Here is a 21746-nt window from a genome sequence, read left to right as displayed (position 1 = left end):
ACACACACACACACACTTCAGATGGAAGTTATACATCCGAATCCATCTCAAGATTCAGCTGTCAATCTCCGTGTGAAGAATTAGTCTCTGCTGATAAACTAACTCGTGTGGGATTGCTGTGGCGTGAACCACCCGGAGATAGATAAAAATCGTCTTTTGCCTCGACTTATGCTATTCGTTGTATATTTCAAAGCAGCTCCCAATTTTCTTGACGACTTGTTTGCTTTTGACCACTTATTTATAACCTAGGAGCAAATTCATTTTGTTTGCTTTTGACTTGAACATTGACTGGAACATCATATTATTGTCGAAGTTAATGATCAAAAAAGGATAGCTGTGTCTATTTGAAGCCCTTTTATTCACAAATGGGCGTGTCTGAAAGATGGTATCTAAACTGAGCTTTGGTGACGCGCGTCTGGAGTCTGTTTATGTCCGTTCGCTTTCCGATTGGGCGAAACGCGGTCGTGCCGAGTGCCTGCGCGCCGTGGGCGGGAATAAGCAAGTTTATAAACCACAGAGTGCACGCCATGGGCGGGAAGACAAGACTGAGAAAGTGACGGCTTAGAGGAGGTGAGAGAGGACGTGCTGTGGCGGCTTCCCCTGCTCCTCCACCTCAGCAGCTGTATGGACGACCACCTCAGTCTCCTCCACTCTCCTCCGCCTTCCTCGACCAAGCTTCGGGGCACCAACCTTGTCAACCACGGCTACACCGACACCGAGCAAGACATCATGACAATTGTTGCCTGCGATAACACTCTGGAGGAGTCGGCGGCGCTGCCCGGACACCATTCACTGGAACGCTACGAGCCAGATCACGAGTGTTGCGAGAGAGTTGTTATTAACATATCGGGTTTACGTTTCGAAACGCAGCTTAAAACCCTCTCCCAGTTCCCAGAGACTTTACTCGGGGACCCAAAGAAGAGAATGCGTTACTTTGACCCCCTGAGAAACGAGTACTTTTTTGACAGAAATCGCCCCAGCTTCGACGCTATACTGTATTACTACCAGTCAGGGGGGCGTATTCGGAGACCTGTTAACGTTCCGATTGACATCTTTTCCGAGGAGATTCGCTTCTACGAACTCGGCGAGGAGGCGATGGAGAAATTCAGAGAAGATGAAGGATTTATAAAAGAGGAAGAGCGCCCTTTGCCCACCAATGAATTTCAGAGACAGGTGTGGCTGTTATTTGAGTATCCCGAGAGCTCGGGTCCGGCCAGGGGCATTGCCATCGTCTCCGTGTTGGTCATTTTAATTTCAATTGTCATTTTCTGTTTGGAAACATTGCCGGAGTTCCGGGACGATAAGGATTCCACCACGATAGCGCCCATTAGAAACGGAACTATGCCTTACCTCACGAGTCCTTTCTCTGACCCTTTCTTTGTGGTGGAGACACTTTGTATCATTTGGTTTTCCTTCGAACTGTTGATTAGGTTCTTTGCGTGTCCAAGTAAAGCCACGTTCTCCAAAAACATAATGAACATTATTGACATCGTGGCAATCATACCGTACTTTATAACTCTCGGGACCGAGCTCGCGGAGAGGCAGGGCAATGGGCAGCAGGCGATGTCCTTGGCCATTCTGCGCGTGATAAGACTAGTTCGAGTGTTTCGGATTTTCAAACTATCGCGACACTCCAAAGGGCTCCAGATTTTGGGGCAAACCCTGAAAGCGAGTATGAGGGAGCTTGGGTTACTGATATTCTTTCTCTTCATTGGGGTTATTTTGTTTTCAAGTGCTGTCTACTTTGCTGAGGCGGATGACCCAGACTCGGGCTTTAACAGCATCCCCGACGCGTTCTGGTGGGCCGTGGTAACCATGACGACGGTGGGATACGGGGACATGCATCCAGTCACTATTGGGGGCAAAATAGTTGGCTCGCTGTGCGCGATTGCCGGCGTGCTAACAATCGCGCTGCCAGTTCCAGTCATAGTCTCCAACTTCAACTATTTTTACCACAGAGAGACTGAAGGCGAGGAACAGGCGCAGTATTTGCACGTTGGCAGCTGCCAACCCCTGTCCTCCACCGAGGAGCTGAAAAAGACGCACAGCACGTCGTCACTCAGCAAGTCGGAATACATGGTGATCGAAGAGGGCATGAATAGCGCGTTTAAGCAGCCCAACTTCCCCGCGCAGAACAACCAGAACTGCGTGAACATAAAAAAAATGTTCACCGATGTTTAATCGCAGCGTAATCGGACAGTACACTCATTTGAGAACTACAGCTATTCAAAAACGCTCCTAATCGTGCTGTGTCCGTACAAATGTGTGGACCACGCCGTCGGTAAATGTCATGAGTGAGCCGCAGAGTTTAGACCTCCATTTGCGCCTGAGAGGATATGACAGATTTTAAAGCTAAAGATCCATACGCGTTCTACTTTTAGTGTTCACTTGTTAAGTTCAGCCATCTTACTGTGAGGACCATAGGCCTAAATACTGTGTTATTTCCTGTCATTAGGGGACGTTTATTTAAATATGCAAATGTAGCATATTACCAATAACGATTTAATTGCAAATGACCTTCGAACACAAGTCACTTATTAGTATTAAGGAGAAGTTGTATAGACTGTTATACTTGCGGTTTACTTGATGGCCTCTAATCTCAGTTTATCAGAGTCAAATGTGAACCGACATCAGAGAAAGCGGATGGGAGTCTGTTATAATATGACCATAAATTTTGTTAAATAATGGACATGCGTTGTCTGATCATGTAACTCGTCGGGTAAGATGTCAGCGAGTTGAACTGGCACATTGTGTGTGTTGTGCGTTGCTGTCCAATTCTTGTCAGTATTTCATATCAATGAAATATGTATCCTGCTGTGCAATTTTATTGCGAAGGCGTGAAAGCTTCATTCATGTAATATGCCTGTCTTTCTAAGAACATTGAACTCTGCTTCTAAAATTTTAAGCACAAATTTAAAGCCATTTGAACATTAATCTCACAAAAAGCCGAGAGACAAAAAAGACGGGAACGATCGGATAAAGACCGCGCATTCGACTGGATGCTCCTTATCACGCCTGGAGTGATGCAGTCTCCATAGCGACGATAGTTTCCTCGGTAACTAACTATTGTTGCCATGGCATCCTTTTCAGTTTCCACAGTAACCCTCCAGATGGCTTTGAAGTCTGGCCGAAGATTTGATACGTTAAATGATACAGCGCACAAGTTCTACCAGATGGGATGCTGTAAACTAGAGTTGGATTGTTTCACCAAAACAACGCCAACGCACCACAAATAACAAATGACTTTGGAGTAGCAAACAATATCTCCACACTCTGGGATACAATCGCAATAAACGTTTCTTGTTTTTCCTGACATGCGAAGGAACAATATTTCTAATGTTGTATAAACAAAGACACGGTTCAACACGCGAAGACAGAGCACAGAATTGTGAATGGGCGTGGACCAGAGCGCGTGCTGATGCACTGAGCGTTCACGAGGGGCTGATCTATCCACGCGGAATTCTGTTGCGCGAGGTGGGTCCCGGCTCGTATATTTACACGACGCTTGCAGCTCCCAGTGGACCTGCCTGGGTTTACTAATATCATTCATCGTATTTGGCAACTTGCGTGTAACCTAGTTAAAATATATAATTTGATTTCAATTAATTGAAATACATTATTTTGCCTCTTTATTCAAATCAGATTATTGGCATTAGGGAATTTGTTTTGAGCCTTTTATTTAGTTCCTATTTACTATGTTAATCTTAGCGTAACTTCTCGTGGATCAAACATATGACCACCAAAGACTTCGGGTAAGGCTTTGTAGGTGCACACGTGCGGTCATGTGTGTGGCAGTCCGCTTGGCTTTAAGTAATGACCAATAAGAAACGTACTGAATGAAATTTTTTTTACCTGCCCTCGACGTCTTTGGGGAGACATTTGAGTTGAATTTGCTGGAAGAGCTTTATTTTCTTTGAGAATTGCAGACCGCCCCACCCCTAATCACCTTGACGTGACATTGACATGTAACTGACTGCGACTGTCACGACTTGTTCAGTGGGGCCACCCTGTGGCTATTATTGTTATTGCACCTGGCAGAACCTGCGCTTTCTGGTTAATGTATAAGGTATTAAGACGTTGTCCAGTATGTGGTTGAAATAAGGGATATCCAGAGTGTAGATAAAAAAGTAAACTGTAAGGAGTCTAATGCATGGAGTGTTTAAGTGTTTGCAGTGATGCCATAAACTGCTTGGTTTCAGTCAGGGGGTGATTGGTTTCTGTGTTTTATGGGCTGGCCAGGCATGACTGAGACAAACATGCTCTCCACACCCTTTGTTGATATTAGGAAGCTTTCATGTAGCAAGGAAATCCCTGCTCACATTCCCCATCCATTAGCTAAGTAAGGAAATGTGCAAAATTCATACTGATACAGTACTGACTCCTTTTGAAGCTGTAAGTTGGCATGGGAGGATGCTACTATTAGTTAAGATCACACACTCTCACCTCCACACACTCACCTTCACACATGCTCTCATCTCCACAAACACTCGTACCTCCATATACACTCTCATCTTCACACACACTCTCACCTCCACACACACTGTCATCTCTACACACACTCTCATCTCCACACACACTGTGGTTCACAACCATACACTACAGATGCAATCAACAGAGATTATACTGAAGAAAGCTAGAATATCTCTTCAATCTAAAGTTGTTAGGTGTTACATTTCCTGTACACATTGGATGAATGCATGACTAGTAGTGTGATTAATGAGAGTGTCTAGCAAAGTGTACACATTACAAATGCACAGAGACCTTTATGCAAACAAAGATTCATTTCGTCCTCTGGTTGCTGCTGAGAATCTAGGCTGGCCACGCTGTCACTTGGGGAATGTTAGAGGCTATTTCTGCATGATTGCTTCCTCTGTGGTCTCTTACCCAGCAAGCACTGTGATAATGCTTTGACCCTCCCCACCCCTGTTTCCCTAGTGCTCCTTAAAACAGCACTCTGGCCCCAGAGACACAGCAACCTTCTCGACTTCTACTATACATTACTTACTAAATGACCCCTGGATCTACTTTTTTTGTGCATGAGAAGCAGGTCCCTGTTTTTCCAGGCCAGTAAAAATGACTTTGAGCAAGTAAAGTTTTACATGTTACCTCACTTGCTGTTGTTGGAAACACCTTTCAACAGATGATATAATAGAGAATATGAAAGATTTGTATATAAATTGTAATTGTAAGAAGGAAAAGGGGTCTTTTCAGTGGCAGTCAAGGTTGGCGGCGTTTCTCGGCTGCTACGTCTTAGTAGGCTGTTCAAACGTGAAGGACCCTTCGAATGCGGCCTAGAAATGCAGCCCACATTTGGAGCGATTTGAAGGATGCAACTCATGTATCCTTCCTGGCATTCAGTTACCCACAGTCCTCTGTGCACATATGATGTGAAGAAAAAAAAAACAACAACCACAAAAATGGAAGAATTTAAACATTCACATCTATATATATATATATATATATATATATATATATATATATATATATATATATATATATATATATGTGTGTGTGTGTATATTTTTTTTCTTTTTTTTATACTAGCTAAATAAGATAGCGTACCATTGCAAATGGTATCCAAAGTCCAAAAACCAATCACATCAGACTTTATTGTCTCTCAAGTTTCACACCACAATTTCAAGAGGTGCTGATGTCACCATATGGACTCGTTAGACTGGCAGTGATGTCACCAAACCGCCTCGTTAGACTGATGGTGACTAGTGGTGATGTCACCACGCAGCCTCAGTAGACTGGTGGTGATGTCACCACGCAGCCTCTTTAGACTGTTCCATTTGTGTGACCTATAGTTTTCTAAAGAGGAGTCTTCACAGGACAGCCCTACCAAGGACCTGCCCAACCTCGGCTGCAGCCTGGGCTTGGGAACGCAGCTACTATGTGACTGACTGTAGTTTCACATGACGACCAGTCCTAGAGCACTATAAGAGTGCCACGCACCACTGCATTTATCAACATAAATGAAGGTTTACTGAAGCAGGCATTTGTTAAGACCTAACCCACTGCTTCTCTTCTTTCACTTTTTTACAGTCATAAGGAGGAGTTGGCAAAAGAAGCCAAATGAAGCCCAGCTAGCCAAATGGAGGCTACCCCTCTCTACTACTGCACCCTCTCAGACTCTCAACACCAACCTGCTCCACCTCAGCTGGACACCTGTCCCATCCTCCAAACCTGTCTCCCCATCCTTCTGCCTTGCCCCCCCAGGCTGTCTCCCAGTCTCAGCTCTGACCTTTATGCCATTGGGGGACTGAGTTCATGTGCTGCCCCACTGAAGTGCACCTTCACACCCTCCTCCCTGTACAGGCAGAAGCCGCGAGGTGGCGGGGGGGATGCTAGTTCTGCTACTTCCATCAGTTATCACACTGTCAGGATGTGATGTCATCTTTGATGTAGCCTCATAAAACCAATATATGTAAGAGTGGCTCTGTCCCTGTATGTTTGAGTCTCTGTACTGCTGATGGTGCAGACCTCTTCACGGATTGGTGGGGAAAATGATGGTCAAAAAGGTTTAAAGTTTGAATCCATTTGAAAATCAAATATAGACTTCAGATTCAATTTTTTTTCTGTCCTGGAATTTGTAATCACTGTAATCACACTAGTTCATGGAATGGACTGACCTCATTGTTCTCCCAGGTAGAGGAAGTCATGTGCTCGCACCTCAAGGACTTTAAATATTTCTGCTCTACAACTTAAATTATTTAATGGTTACAATGATTACAGTGATTACAAAACTGGATTTTGGATCTGAGGTCCAGAGTCAAAAACCTCTGATCACTAAATTAATTTGAGCTGGAAGTGTCTTATATCTGGAGTCTAAACTGACCCTAAGCCTTGGTCACGTTTGCAAGAAATACTAGCATTCTTGAAGTTGCAATGAAATTTGAAAATGTGATTAACATTTTCTTTTATATAAAACATTCCTCATATTATTATCATGAACAAAATTTCCATTATTTATGTCACCACTAACTGTATATGATTATGATTGATGATGTCTCACTAATACCAAAGGTGTCTTATGAAGGCTGGTGGTTTTCAAGTCTTCATGAAGAGAAGATTGATGTGTGTTACATAAAACATACCAGTCCATGCCACACCATGACAGGTAGCAGTAAAATTCACAATGACCATCTCAGCCCTTTTAAAATGTCCATGTGATCCACGTGTCAGTGGGTGACATGTCAGTACTGACCATAATGGCTATAAACTACAAAGATATGTAATACAAAAAAAAGTTGTTATACTTTATTATATCAGCAGTTAATATACTGCTAATGTGTAAGGTGACAGTTCTAACGAGTCCTCACTGTTTCTTTGGGAAGAATCTTAAAGAAAAGTTGGACTTGGTTTCAGTGACCCAGTTTTAAGGTGCACTGCAATGTGTTTCTTTAAAAAGAGAGTTACAAAAGCCAAGTGTGTCACAACCACAACTGGAGCTGCACAATCACACACCACATGCGCACGTGGTTTATATATATATGGTACACTCTCCAATGAGTTAAGAATAGCTCTCTCACACACATGAACACACACACATACATAGAACTGCATATACATAATTTCAGTATATATTTTCCACTTTCCTTCAGTAATGCTTTCTGCTGTTCTGCAGAATAAATACACCATGAATATCTAAAAAATGAAATACAAACATCTTTGTTGCAGAGGTCAAATAAAACTACAGCAATGTTGCTTAACTGTGAAAAATTTTCCCTGACATGCAGGCATTTCTCATGAACATGCACGGAAGAAGTGCTCGCTCTGCATCCCATGTTGCAGATGACTGTGATGACGTTTGCAGCCTTGGGCAGGAGTCTGAGCTCCGCCCACTGTTGCTCCGCCCACTGCTGTTCCACCCACAGCTACAGAGGCAAATATGTTAAAGCGTCCCTGATCGTGGGGTTTAAGCCCTCCGTCATGTTGTTAATACCCTAGTACCTAGGGTACTGCATGTACACTTTGCATATGTGTCACACATGCATTAAGACTACATGAGGACCCTGATCAACTTTACACATTTGATTCCATGGCAGTACAGATGGACACAAGCCTGATTCCTCAACATTTGGGACAATGGATCAACAAGAAGTGACCTCACACCACCCAACCAGATGGAGTCTCTCTCTCTCACTCTCTTTAAAACAGTAAAGATAGCATCAGGCACTTGGCTGGTTGCACTAGAACAAGATGCCAGGATCACGAATGTTCATGATGTTTTTCAGATTCCTGATATTTCTCAGTAGACAGCGTGTTCTGCTAAAGAGCTGGGTTGAGGTATTGCTTAAAATCCTTTTTCACTCTAAAAGTCAAGTTACACTGCCACAATTGCTAACCAACAACTGAACTTCTGTTCACATGATCAGACTACTTAGCTTTTCATACAGGCTACAGGACTAATATTAGTAATCAATACATTAATCACCTAATTATAAAGTTTAAAAGGAGCAATCCATCGTTTAGTGGATCTGTCATCATGTGTGAGTTCTTTGATACTGTTTGTGTGCAATTGGGCTGTCAGTCAAAAAAATTATTCAAACTGATTGGATGGGATGGACTGCTGAGAGAATGGGATTTAGCATATTGAAAATTAAAGGACACAAACGGTTTCATATCCCATAGAGAGAACTGGACCAGCTTTGCTGGATTTACAATCAGCCATCAGGGTGAGCAGAACATAGTCATAGTGTGTATCGAGTGTATGAAATGCACACTCCAGATATGGAGGTTAACAGATCAACCTACTCTCAACAAACTTACTTTCAACGTTGTCTTTCTAATCTGTTCCTCCCACACACAACCAACACCCACACCTCTACCCATCACACAATCACTCCCACCTTTCCTTGCGCTTGTCTCCCACTGCTTGACTTGTGTGTGTGCGTGTGTGTGTGCGTGTGTGGGCCTCATGTCCACCTCGTCTGCCAGTAGGACAGCGTGAGTGCTGAGAAATCCAGAAGCCCACTGAGATGAGGTCTGCTGTGTAGGATCTCAGGACGGGTGACCAATCTCACGGGGTTTCCTCTTACCAGCAGGCCTGACTCAGACGCTGTTATAACTCATTAATTGCTCCACTGCACACAATGTCATGCTGTGTTTTCCACTGGCCTCTCCAGAAGGATTCTCCTGCTCACCATACTGCTGCTCTGCCTAATGGACCCCTTCCCAGAATACGTCAAGGAGAGATGTGGCAGTCCCCCCAGCCAGAGGGAGGACAGTGAGATGCAGGGAAGTGATGCCTGCTCAGGCACTCTAAGCTGGGGCTCCTGGCATTCAGCTAAATATCAGAATTTTGCTGTCAACACTAAGGATATTTTTATTTGTTCAGGTCTTGCAGTCTAGACTCTCCACGTGATATTCGTGCAGTAGAGAGGGTAGTGTGGGCCAGTGCGTGGGAGCACACACATTTAGTGTGTGGGAACACACAGGTTCCATGGACTGCAGGACTGCTGCCAAGTGCCAAGATGCTCGGGAAAACGTGGGTCGGGGATAATCAGGCTCACAGTGAGAAATGCTATGAATCTGACCATGACAGACGTGTGGACAGACAAACCAGGGCAGCATGAGCACAGACAGCAGGACCTCAACAAAGTCCTGTCACTCCCGTGACTCCGACCACTCCCAGGAACCCCTTTGACTCCAACCACTCCCACAATCCCTGTGTCTCCAACCTCTCCCAACATCCCCATCACTCCCACCACTCCCAACATTCCTCTTTCAGGCATAGAGGTCCCACAGCTTGGCTGCAAAGAGCTTCGAGTCTACATTAAACACACAGTAGCTCACTGAGACGCCCACTGTAGCTCCTGCAGTAGACGTGCGCGCACACACACACACACACACACACACACACACACTCTTGATGCTCTGTCCATGAGCCTGTGACTGTCTCCTCATGGCACCTAGTTCTTCAGAAGTATAGGTTGCTGCCTGAGCTAGACCCAGACTAAGCACATCTCTGCAGTCACCCACACGCCTGCCTTGTAGAGCTAATGGGGACATTTATGGGTTTTTCCATTGACAAGAGTAAGAAGGAGCTGAAATCTCATTCAAAATTAATGTGTAGTCCATTCAGAGTATAGAGAATATACCACACCATATAGGCACAGAGAGAGTGTGAGAGGGAAAGAAAGAGAGAGGGAGGGAGGGAGAGAGGAAAGGAGAGAGAGAGGGAAGGAGAAGGAGAGGGAGGGATGGAGGGAGGGAGGGAGAGAAAGGAAGGGAGAGAAAGGAAGGGAGAGAGAAAGACAGACAGAGCAGGAGATATTTTAGGGCTGAGCTCTTGGCTAGCTGAACAGTGCTGAGGATCCTTTAAGATTATTACTGTAAGGGAGACGGGATGGGAGAAGGTATGGGATAATGTATGGGATACTGGATGGGAAACTGGATGGGATACTGGATGGGATACTGGATAGGAGACTGGATGGGAGACAATCATACCACATCCAGTACCCAGCCAGGACTTGCACACCAATCATGTCCCCTTTCTACTTCCCTGCTCACTATCACAAGTTCACTGAGTATCAATCTTACCTGCTTCTCATTTCAAACCACCTATTTATAGCCCACAGGTGCCTGAGTTCAGCGCTTCTCATGGTGAGACCAGGAAGTCTTGACTCAGCTGCGCTGTCCTATCTCTTTCCATTGTGTTTGTAATTAAAGCTAGAATGTTTCCCTCACTCATGACTCACTCGTGCTTCTACACTATCACACAGACACAAAGAATGGAAAGGACAGGGCACTGTGCTGCTATTGATTTGGGTATGGTGTATCTCAGACAAAACAGTGAGAATAGCTTTGGCTGAACTTATTATGTCTGTCTGTGTTTCTCTTTGTTGTTATTTTGAAGATAATTTGGTGGGATAAGTACGGTTTTCCTAATGTATCAGACAGCAAGAACCTGCAATGATCCTGATTGTTTAGCAGTGTTCAAACATCCTTGCTTTTTGGCATTAAGACAAAACATAAACATAAAATCTCATTTACATTTACTCATTTACTGTGAGATTGTGTTTTTCATGTCTGCAGTGTGTGTGTGTGTGTGTGTGTGTTGATATATATATATATACATGTGTATGCATGTGGTTGTCGTTGTGTTTGTGTGTGTGTTGGTGCAAATGTGTGTGTATGTATGTATGTATGTATGTGTGTGTATGTGTTTAGCAGATTAGAGTTAGTCTGAGCCATGTTTTGCTGCAGTCTCCCACTAGTGCTGGTTGCTACGGAGAGGCATTAAGGTTTCCTGAGCAAATAAGTCCTAGCTCTCAGAGCTACACACACACACACACACACACACACACACACACACACACACACACACACACACACACACACACACACACACACACACACACCTCTCTACCTTAGCCCTTTCCTCATACAGTCACACATCTTAAAGGACCAATATGTATGAGTGGTGATGTGACAAATGTGATAATTCATCAACTGAAAGTATGAATTGAAACAGTGGACTCCGCTGATCTAGGAGTTTCTAGTGTCTGAAGCAGGCAGTGCAGATGCTGATGCGCTCATGTATTCTGACTACTGGACTTGCTCCTATCTACAAGAGGATCAGGTAAAGGAAAAAGCCCTGATCTCAGAACAGAGCTTAGCTGGCTTGTGTGTGTGTGTGTGTGTGTGTGTGTGCACATGTTAGAGTATGTGTCCATGTGCGTTTGAGTGTGTATGAGTATGTGTGCACCACTCATTGTAATGGATGTCTTTCCTCATGAATAAGTGTTGAAGCACCTTGGAAAAGCTTACCTCTGTGGTGCCTAGTTGTGTGAAACTGAGGGAAGGAGACACTGGAGGATAGCCTCTGTCCTTATGGAGCCATGCATCAGGCTTCTCCATCTTTATGGGCTGCAAATCCCTTAAAAACCCATAGTGAAGCCTACAGAGAAACATCCTGAGGTGGCCCGGCTTCTGCTGCTGTCACTGCATTATGTAAGATCGCAGTGCATCCAGTCACTGTGGTGTGGGCCTTAGCAAGAAGCCAACATCACATGCTTGTTACTGGAAGGCAGCAGACTGACGTGTTGCACTGCTCACATTCACGAGCTGCAGAAGCTAAAGAGCTCCCATTCCAGTTCTATTTCTATTTTGGAGCTCAGGTCTGAGGAACTGCAGGACACACTCAGCTGTTGCTTACTGTCCTGTAGGTATCTAGTTAAACAAAACTTTACCCAGTGTAAAATTTTCCTTTGTTTAATAATAAACATTTCTCTTGAAAGTTAGATTCTTCTAGGGCTCTCTTTAAAAAAGCAACATTATATATAAAGCTTTATTTAAGGTGTTATTAACACTGTTCTTAAACCTTCACTTTAGGACACATCAACAGATCACGAACCCTCACCCACTTGAGCCACTGTAGTTTTGCACATGGAGTGTGCGTATGTATGTGTGTGTGTGTGTGTGTGTGTGTGTGTGTGTAAAGTAGTAAAGTATATTGTTAGTTGCTATATTTGCATTTAAATGGATTCATTTAGCATCACATTGGTAATGACAGTTTATTTATAGCATTGATTTGAATTATCAATACATTTACAAAGTCTAAAAACTATACCACCAATGACCCTTTTCACGCTATTTTTAATTATCATTTTAATATGTCCCTTGGACTTAGATGTTCTATATATTCCAAGTAAGCAAACAAGTAACCAAACAAACAAACATAAACTGTAAAACAAACAAACAAACAAACAAAACAACCAACCAAGCAAACAAAAGACAAACAAACAAACAAACAAACAGGAAACAACACCCTTGATCTCACTTTTCACAGTCAGTGGTCTGAAAATTGCCCTGGTTTTGTGTCTGGGTCCAGGACCTGCGCGCCCTAGGAGAAAGTGATGCGCGTTCCCCTTTAATTTGCCCACGCTGTACAACTGCAAGGAGTGGTAGGCTACGGCGCAGAGCGAGCGGCGGCGCGCGCTGGGGCTCGCCGAGGTCCTTTTTGCATGCGCGGCAGCGCCCAACTGCAGCGTAGACCATAAGCTATACGGGCCGGTGATATGGCGGAATTATGAATAAAAGGAGAAAAGTTGGGAGTGTGACATGTAACTAGCGCGAGCCGCACCGCTCCTCAAAATGAACGAGGGGGATGCAAGTAAGAGCATGGACAATCTGTATTCGTATTGGCAGAGACCGGGAGATAAATGCATCTTGAGTGAAGATTGATTTTTTTTTTTCATTTTCAGTGCATGTGTCGGTGTATTGCTTGCATAAATAAGAATAATAAACACACATGAACGCGCCTAGTGCTCGTGGCTAATGCATGGTTTTGTTAGATTCAGACAGATATGAAGAATAGTGTGCTACAAATGATCCAGCATGCCACTGCAGGGACCTCGCGCCTTTCATCAGCACTTTCTGCGCCTGCTTGTAGGAAAATCTAAACACCGAACACTGCTCGTGTGATGTATTTATTCACGAGTGCATGAACGTGGTATCTGAATAAATACAATTTCTTCGTATATAAGGTTTTGTGGCGATTAGGGAAAATACATTATAAGACACCTTTGCGCTATATCACAGCCGGGAACTTGTTATTTGACGTGATGTAGGCTATTGCGTATTTTACCTTCACCGTTGTTTAAGCACTAAAAAAGGAGTAATATTTTTTTAAACTGCGTGTTTTCATTCATACCCTGTCGAAAGGATAACTGGGGAAAGATTGAAAAATGTAACCCTGTATTCATACAACTTATTTTTACGATTTGCGTTTAGGTATAACTATGTTGTATGATGTTGACATGCCTAGCGAAAACACCTTACCCTTTTCTTTGCAGATCTCTAAAATCAGTCAGGACAATCCTTACTGCTGTTGCAGCCAACGTCATATCGTCTAAGGACACTGGGGCATCACATTTTGCTGATCTTAGCATCTTTGGGACGGTCTGAACGAGGCTCCGTGAAATTAAACCTTAAGCAACTCAGTCTTGCTTTATACGTGCGAATGTCTTCAAGATAGCCGATTACGTTTCAAGGGATGGAGACTTAAACCGAGGATAGCTGAAAGCTCGCGTATGTTTCCTAGTGCATCACCTTTTGCGCGGTGCTTGGGTGGAGAACAGGATCACTGCAGTACTAATACATACCTACTCTTTGAGATAGCGTATGGTCGTAAAAAACAAGGGATCTTACCTCTTGCGTACCTGTGAGAAGAAACTGCCACCAGTGTTTGCAAATGATTACCCTGCCTCTCTGGAAACGACTGGAGCTTACAGGTAAGTTCTTATACATAAGAGCCTATTTGATTTATTCTCATTAATTATTCGCAAAGAACTGAATGTTGAGTAAGTTGTAATGTGTTTGTTTTTTTGTTTTTTTTTTACGAGCCTCAAAGCGTATTTTTATTAATAACTATGGTATGCTTTATCATTTGCTTGGGCTGCAAAATTGCCTTGAAGACAAATTGTGTGAAGTTCAATAACACCACTAAGTTGAAAACTATTTTTAGTTTGTGACTGAAGTCGGTCTCAGACAGTGGTGGACTATAGTGTGATGTGAGTATCTGCTTCTGATCAGAGAAAAGATGGACTTCGAGTTCAGCTATACATACTGCACTGCATCAGCTTCACTGCCTTGACCAGAATAGAAAAAAGCCCATATTCAGTGATATTCAAGCCTCTGGTGATAATGCATGCTGGGAAGGTTTCAATCCAATTCGATTGTTGTGCACTCAGAGTACGTTTAGGTTTACAGTGCATAATTGCACCCTGAAAGGAATGATGCACTTTTACCAAGAAGAGTATTGATCTTCCAGATAGATAAAAGCAAACACAGGGTGTCCCAGCAGAGTTATGCCTTTGATTGCTCTGATAGCTTCGCACTTTGGAGGCCTAATAAGAATACACTCAGCTCGGACAGTACTGTGGAGCCAAAGGTGCCAATGAATAAATAAATATATACCATATAATATAAACAAACACCACAATCAACGCTAGTCTAAAAATAAACACAGACTTAGCAAACACAAAGGATCCTGAGGACTTGTCTGTAAATCGTAACCATTTTAAACATGTTCTTTTTCCTTTTCTGGTTGGTCCAGAGGTGAGCCTGGATGCCTACCTGAAGTGTGAGACACTGTGAGACAGAGTCTGATCTCTTGCCTTCCCATTGCACACTCATCTCAATCACCACACCAGTGGACCAAGCTCCACCCAGCATGACCGTCGCCACGGGCGATCCAGTCGACGAAGCAGCAGCTCAACCGGGTCAACCGCAGGACACATACGACCCGGAAGCAGACCATGAGTGCTGCGAGAGAGTGGTCATCAACATCTCTGGCCTGCGCTTTGAGACACAGCTCAAAACACTGTCTCAGTTCCCCGACACCTTGCTGGGGGATCCCAAGAAGAGAATGCGCTACTTTGACCCACTGAGGAACGAGTATTTCTTTGACAGGAACCGGCCTAGCTTTGACGCCATCCTCTACTACTACCAGTCTGGAGGGAGATTACGCCGGCCGGTTAATGTTACTCTGGATATTTTCTCTGAGGAGATCCGCTTCTATGAGCTTGGCGAGGAAGCCATTGAGATATTCAGGGAGGATGAAGGCTTCATTAAGGAGGAAGAGAAGCCTCTGCCAGAGAATGAATTTCAGCGGCAGGTATGGCTGCTGTTTGAGTATCCGGAGAGCTCTGGTCCTGCCCGGATAATCGCAATCATCTCTGTTATGGTCATTCTCATATCCATTGTCAGTTTCTGTCTAGAGACACTGCCTATTTTCCGCAATGAGGAAATGGATATGCGCAAAGCCTACATGACTAACTCCAACTCCACGACCAGCTATACATCCACCTACTTCACAGATCCCTTTTTCATCCTGGAGACCCTCTGCATCATTTGGTTTTCCTTTGAGTTCCTGGTGCGATTCTTTGCCTGTCCCAGTAAAGCGGGCTTCTTTGTGAACATAATGAACATCATTGACATTGTAGCCATCATCCCCTACTTCATCACCCTGGGCACTGAACTAGCTGAAAGCCCAGAAGATGGTCAGCAGGGCCAGCAGGCAATGTCCCTGGCCATCCTCAGAGTCATCCGCTTAGTGCGAGTCTTCAGGATCTTCAAGCTCTCGCGACACTCAAAAGGGCTGCAGATCCTGGGCCAGACACTCAAGGCCAGCATGAGGGAGCTGGGCCTGCTCATCTTCTTCCTCTTTATTGGAGTCATCCTCTTCTCCAGCGCCGTGTACTTTGCCGAGGCCGATGAAGCTGACTCGCAGTTTGTTAGTATCCCTGACGCCTTCTGGTGGGCTGTAGTCTCCATGACAACTGTGGGATATGGCGACATGGTTCCTACAACAATCGGAGGCAAGATTGTGGGGTCCCTGTGTGCCATCGCCGGTGTGCTGACCATCGCACTGCCTGTGCCTGTCATCGTCTCCAACTTCAACTACTTCTACCACAGAGAGACGGAGGGTGAGGAGCAGGCGCAGTATCTCAATGTGACCAGTGTCCCCAAAATGGACTCGGCAGAGGATCTGAAAAAGAGCCACAGTGGCTCCACCATGAGCAAGTCCGACTACATGGAGATTCAGGAGGCAGTGAACAACAGTAACGAGGACTTCAGAGAAGAGAACCTCAAAACTGGCAACTGCACCCTTGCCAACACCAACTACGTTAACATCACCAAGATGCTCACTGATGTATAGCTGCCCGGTTTTGCCCTGGTAAGGGAGGGAAAATAAAGGACCTATCTGCCCCCCTTGTTTTAAAGGCATTAGCCTAAATGCCAGAATATCTGGAGAAGAGGTAAAAGAAAGGTCTGCTGGAGGCAGAGGATCGATAGAGGGAACCTCTCCATTACTCGCCACCCTCACCAATCCACCATGACCTTGGGGGAGTGTTCTGCATCCCTGTTTCTAAGTGTCTGCATGGAGTTAGTCTTTGCCGTGTGACTGTTCCAATAGTCTTTCTGCTTGTAACAGTAGCCAAAACGTAGCCAAGCCACTAGAAACAAAGCTTAGAAAAAACATTCCTAGCCATCCCCCAACTGTCAACTTAAAGAGGACTTTCCTCTTCGATGAAAACAAAAGAGTCCACCAAAATTACAAATTGTCACTCATATTTTGCCTGTGGCAAAAACAGCATGGATGGATACTGTGTGGAAAAAGTGTAGAGGAGTTTCCCGTGAAGGCACAATAGCTTACTGCCAGTCCCTATAGCCTTCCACGTGTGACACCTTAAAAATGGTACATTCCGTTGTGTGTATGATTATAGTGCATGGTGAATGGTACATTCCACTGTGTGCATTTGTCTGTATGGTGGGGTGCGGTGGTGGTGAGGAGACCCATACCCCACACATCTTGGACCCAGTGGAACAGAAGGTTCTAGTCCAGCATACAGTGATTGTTGGCCCTGTACAAGCCATCTTTCTCTTTCGTGACCATGTGTCTTCAAGTGTGAGAAGGGGGTAAATGTAGCCACTTCACAACTCAGCCATCACCTGCTTTAAGATCACAGTAGGCAGAGGGAAGAGAATTGCAGCATTTCTTCATGACTGCTGTTTTATTCTTTTATTTTTCGACTGAGACCCCCCAGCAATGCACTACTGGCTTGCATGATGGGACTTGTTTTTCATCTCTCTCTCACTCTTTTTCTCACATGCACCCTCTCTCTGCTTATGCCAAGGTTTTATCCACATTACATAGGACAGACACCTAAGGGCCAAACAGAATGGAGCTAGATCATGGCGCGTGACAGTAGAGAACTGCCACCCTGTACCTCTCCACATGCTCTTCCCTACACATGTCGCTGCATGCATTGTCTTCCTACCTTCCATTCAGTCTTAGTGTGCAATTGTCTTTCTAGCATCTGTGAACTTCATAGCATAGCAGAGCATTCCATGTTTATATGATACATTACCACTGCTGTTTTGTCAATGTTAATGCTACAGAGTTGTGAGCGGTAGCATGACGTGTGTGTGATAGAAGGTGGGGGCTGTTAAAAAAATTGACTGTGCAAAAAGAAAGCTCACTGACACAGGTCACCAAAGAGACAACCCACTGCCACTATACATTACTTGCATTTTTAAAAAATTATTTATCAGACTGACTTGTTTTTAGGTGATTTACAGGGTGCATTCTGCTCATAGTCTGATGCTGGAGAATTGGTGAGCCCTGTATGAAAAAAATGCTTCCTTAGAACAGCTTTTATATGAGATAGGTGATATTCTACTGCCATATTAGTGCATGCATGGTAAACATTCCTTGTAGCATGCATGAGGTAAAAAAGTAATAAGTATTCATATCTCTCTCTCTCTCTCTCTCTCTCTCTCTCTCTCTCTATATATATATATATATATATATATATATATATATATATATATATTCTCTGTGAGATTAACCGTATGTGCAATATATAAATAGTGTTGTTTTTAAAGTTTTGAGATTTTGATTTTTATGCTAGTATGACATATGGAGTATGTGTGTACCAGGGTCTAACTGCAGAAGGAAGGAAGGTTTCTTTGTTAGCTTCATCTAATAGGGGGCAGCAAATGTAGTTTTAAAATGAGATGTTTAAAGCACCAAAATATATATGGAAGGGAATACCAAAAGCCAGCCATGTACTTTGAGATTTTGACCCAACCTATATGAGTATCCAAGTTCTGGATGAACTCGGAGGAGATTTTATAATTGAAGTGAAATACTGGATTTTGTGACTCCAGTGATGTCATGGGAGCAGGTGAGGATGAGGATGGAGGTACTAGCTTCATCACCGGCACACTGATTGTTTTGTAATAGATGAACAAGATACCCTGAAAACAAGGTTGTATCGTCATAGCGAATAAGATCTCTGATGGGATCAGGCAGTAAAATCCCTGATGCAATCACGAGATGAGAATCCTGATGTGAATATGTGGGAGGGACCTGGGACTCATGCTTAAGAGTGGAATCCCTGAGCTCGATCGTGCAGTGGAGCAGAACAAGCCAGCACTGGGGAAATCCTGTAATGTGAGCAGCTTCTCAGTGTGAAGTATCACACAATGTCTTCATCTCTCATGAACTGGATTACAGGGAATTCTACTGTTTATTCTGAATAATTAATATACTTGTATAATATTAGTAACTCTTTCAAGATGCAATATTTGCTAGAAAACTGCCCTAGTTGTTAATATTACACATTATGGACTGTCATCATGATATTACTGCATTGTTACAGGACGTTTTAAATAGAAAACAAAATAGTTCTTTAGAACTAAACTTAAATAACTTTATTATACACAAAGCACATCCTAATATGACATCATTTGGATAAAATAATATAATCCAAACAATCCAGTATCAGGATTTTTGATTGACCATGTATGATCTCAGAAAATTCATCTCTGCACTAGAAGTCTTTGGTATATTGCCATAGAAGCACAAGTGAACTAAGCTGTAAAAATCCCCATGGTCCTGGCAGCACACCTCCCTGTCCCTGTGTTTGTCTTGTGTGTTCCCTATGGGTACCCTGTGTGTGTGCCCTGCATGTGTGCCCTGTGTGTGTGCCATGTGTGTGTTCCCTTGAGTGTTGTCCTGTGTGTGTGCCCTGTGTGTGTGCCCTGTGTGTGTTCCCTACATGTGCCCTGTGTATGTGCCCTGTGTGTGTTCCATACGTGTGCCCTGTGTGTGCGCCCTGTTCTTGTTGGCACATGGTAAACCATTGTGTAGGGCCTCAATGTGCGTCACACACAGGGAATTTTTCCTCTGGCCCTGTTGATGCAGGAGATTCTGGAATTCCCCCCCTCTGATAAACAGTACTGCCATATCCAGAACATGGTGCTGCCCGCTCCAGCCTGGCCAAACATAGGACTAACTCCCCACACACTGGCGAGCTTGCTAGCAAGCCCTTTGTGGCTTGGGAAATAGCATCACTATTGGCCCAGGATCAGTTAAGGAGGCACATGACACAGTGCATCTGTACTCACGTTTAGTTCACGTGAGCTGTTTCTCTGTAACAAAAAATGAGCACCGTCAGACCGTCACCGTCTGTTTATCCCAATACAGTTCGGTACGTGTTGCTGTGTGCTATGCACTTCTCAAAATGCCGGATTAAATGTACACAGGTATCTTACCATCAAAGAACTCCACAACAGGATTAGAAGGCCTGCATGAACTTGTGCTGTAAAATGACAACACAACAGCCTTCTTATTAAATATGCTCACAGCAAATTGTTTTATAGCTCATTATTATAAGTGGGTTTTTTGGTGGAGGGGGGTTGTGGGGAACTGAGAAGCTATCAGCCTGAGAACTTCCCCATGGACCCCATGGTCTCTCTCTCCATGACATCTGTTCCTCTGCCCTGTCATTACACCTAGCCTGTCTGAAGCTCTTCTGCCTTGAGCGTGTTTGAACGCAGCTCCGGGGAAACCGCTTTCCATTACCTTATTGGTTCACTTTTGGCAATCGTAGAAAGCTTCAGATTGTTAGGCCAGTCCAGTGTGGTAGGGGCAAAGGATCAAGCTGTGAAATCTTATGGAGGGAGTTTGTAGTGATCTAGTTCTTAACAGCCCTCTCTCCACATGTATAAATAGAAACTCCTCTCTGGACGCGCGGAGTATTACAGTTTGTGGTCAGACATAATAGCTGCCTGCCTATATTGGAACTAGTGGATATTTTTAGAGTATATTCATACTATATGACAGTGGATCCACACAGTTATAATACCCAATTAATTTAGAATATAAGCCATGTGACAATACTGTCAAAAAAAAAAACACCTGCTTTTATCATTGTCTTAAATGCAAGCTTCAGCTTAATAAATTGCCTTTGCTATGTTACAGTTTATTAATAGTCAGGAATTCACTGTTGCAATTATATCCTTTTAAGCTTATCCAAATCAAAATGCATTGTAGTCTTACTGTGATATATAATTACATATGCCAAGTGGAAACCTTGGAGAAAAACTTAATATTTATAATAGAAGCTTTGCCTCTTACTAAAATGTACAGTACATGTATGAGTGATCAGATCAAGTTTTTCTTTCTTATCCAGTTAATATCCTGCCTAATGGCACAGCAGAACTTAAGTGTGTAAAATCTAGAGTAAAAAAACATCTTGTGCAGTAATAGAGTAGTCCACACTTAAACATGCAAAAGCACATGTTAACATAAGGATGGGTGGGTGTATGAAAGAGCGAATGAGAAATGGACAGAGCTAGAAGGTGATATATGTCTGTATGGTGTACTGGCAAACCAACGCCGGTGTGTGTGTATGTGTGTGTGTGTGTTCAGCTGTGCTGCTGTGTAGTGTTGTAACTGAGGCGTGTAACCGTGTAGACAGAAGGAGACGGTATTGATCTGCGATCAGCAGGTGAACTGCTGCTCTAACACTCTTTCTTTCTCTCTCTCCATCTTTTCTCTCTATACTCTTCTTTTTCTCTTTGTATCTCTATCTGTGGCTCACACGCTGTTGTTTATTAACAACAGGTTAATGGTGCCAGCTTCAACATTTGGGACTTGAGGTGATCTTTGTGTGTGTGTGTGTGTGTGTGTGTGTGTGTGTGTGTGTGTGTGTGTGTCATTGACCCTCTCCTGCCAACGTGGGTGGGGGTTTATGTAAAAAGCCTTTTTTTCTAGGATAATGAAAAAACAAAAAAGAACACGAAGAGTTGGAGGACTCTAGACCTTCTCCGGATACTGTCATAAATTCATGCACTTTAGAAAGACCACTGGATGATATACTGGACTTAACAGACTGGACTTAACCTATAGAGGAAAAAAAAAAGATTTCACCTGAAATGCATCT

The 21746-nt window shown here is 43.7% G+C and overlaps 2 protein-coding genes across 2 annotated transcripts; both read left to right on the top strand.

Moving 5' to 3' along the window:
• Positions 1 to 546: 546 nt before the first annotated feature.
• Positions 547 to 6310, top strand: LOC113587809 (potassium voltage-gated channel subfamily A member 3). Its single transcript, XM_027026683.2, has 2 exons — positions 547 to 3474; positions 6046 to 6310. Exon 1 carries the CDS (start codon positions 625 to 627, stop codon positions 2179 to 2181), a length of 1557 nt encoding a protein of 518 aa, XP_026882484.2. The 5' UTR covers positions 547 to 624; the 3' UTR covers positions 2182 to 3474; positions 6046 to 6310.
• Positions 6311 to 12960: 6650 nt separating this feature from the next.
• kcna2b (potassium voltage-gated channel, shaker-related subfamily, member 2b) lies at positions 12961 to 18293 on the top strand. The gene is made up of 3 exons (XM_027026679.2): positions 12961 to 13120; positions 13803 to 14240; positions 15065 to 18293. Exon 3 carries the CDS (start codon positions 15182 to 15184, stop codon positions 16667 to 16669), a length of 1488 nt encoding a protein of 495 aa, XP_026882480.1. The 5' UTR covers positions 12961 to 13120; positions 13803 to 14240; positions 15065 to 15181; the 3' UTR covers positions 16670 to 18293.
• Positions 18294 to 21746: the final 3453 nt, after the last annotated feature.

This window comes from Electrophorus electricus, chromosome 24, assembly GCF_013358815.1.
Source record: "Electrophorus electricus isolate fEleEle1 chromosome 24, fEleEle1.pri, whole genome shotgun sequence".
Lineage (NCBI taxonomy): Eukaryota > Metazoa > Chordata > Actinopteri > Gymnotiformes > Gymnotidae > Electrophorus > Electrophorus electricus.
The sequence above is the reverse complement of the archived record's forward strand: the minus strand, read 5'-3'. Positions and strand labels throughout refer to the sequence as shown.

Bases quoted from the DNA above. Each gene is read 5' to 3' on its own strand.
- LOC113587809 (XM_027026683.2), top strand. From the start codon at position 625: ATGGACGACCACCTCAGTCTCCTCCACTCTCCTCCGCCTTCCTCGACC.
- kcna2b (XM_027026679.2), top strand. From the start codon at position 15,182: ATGACCGTCGCCACGGGCGATCCAGTCGACGAAGCAGCAGCTCAACCG.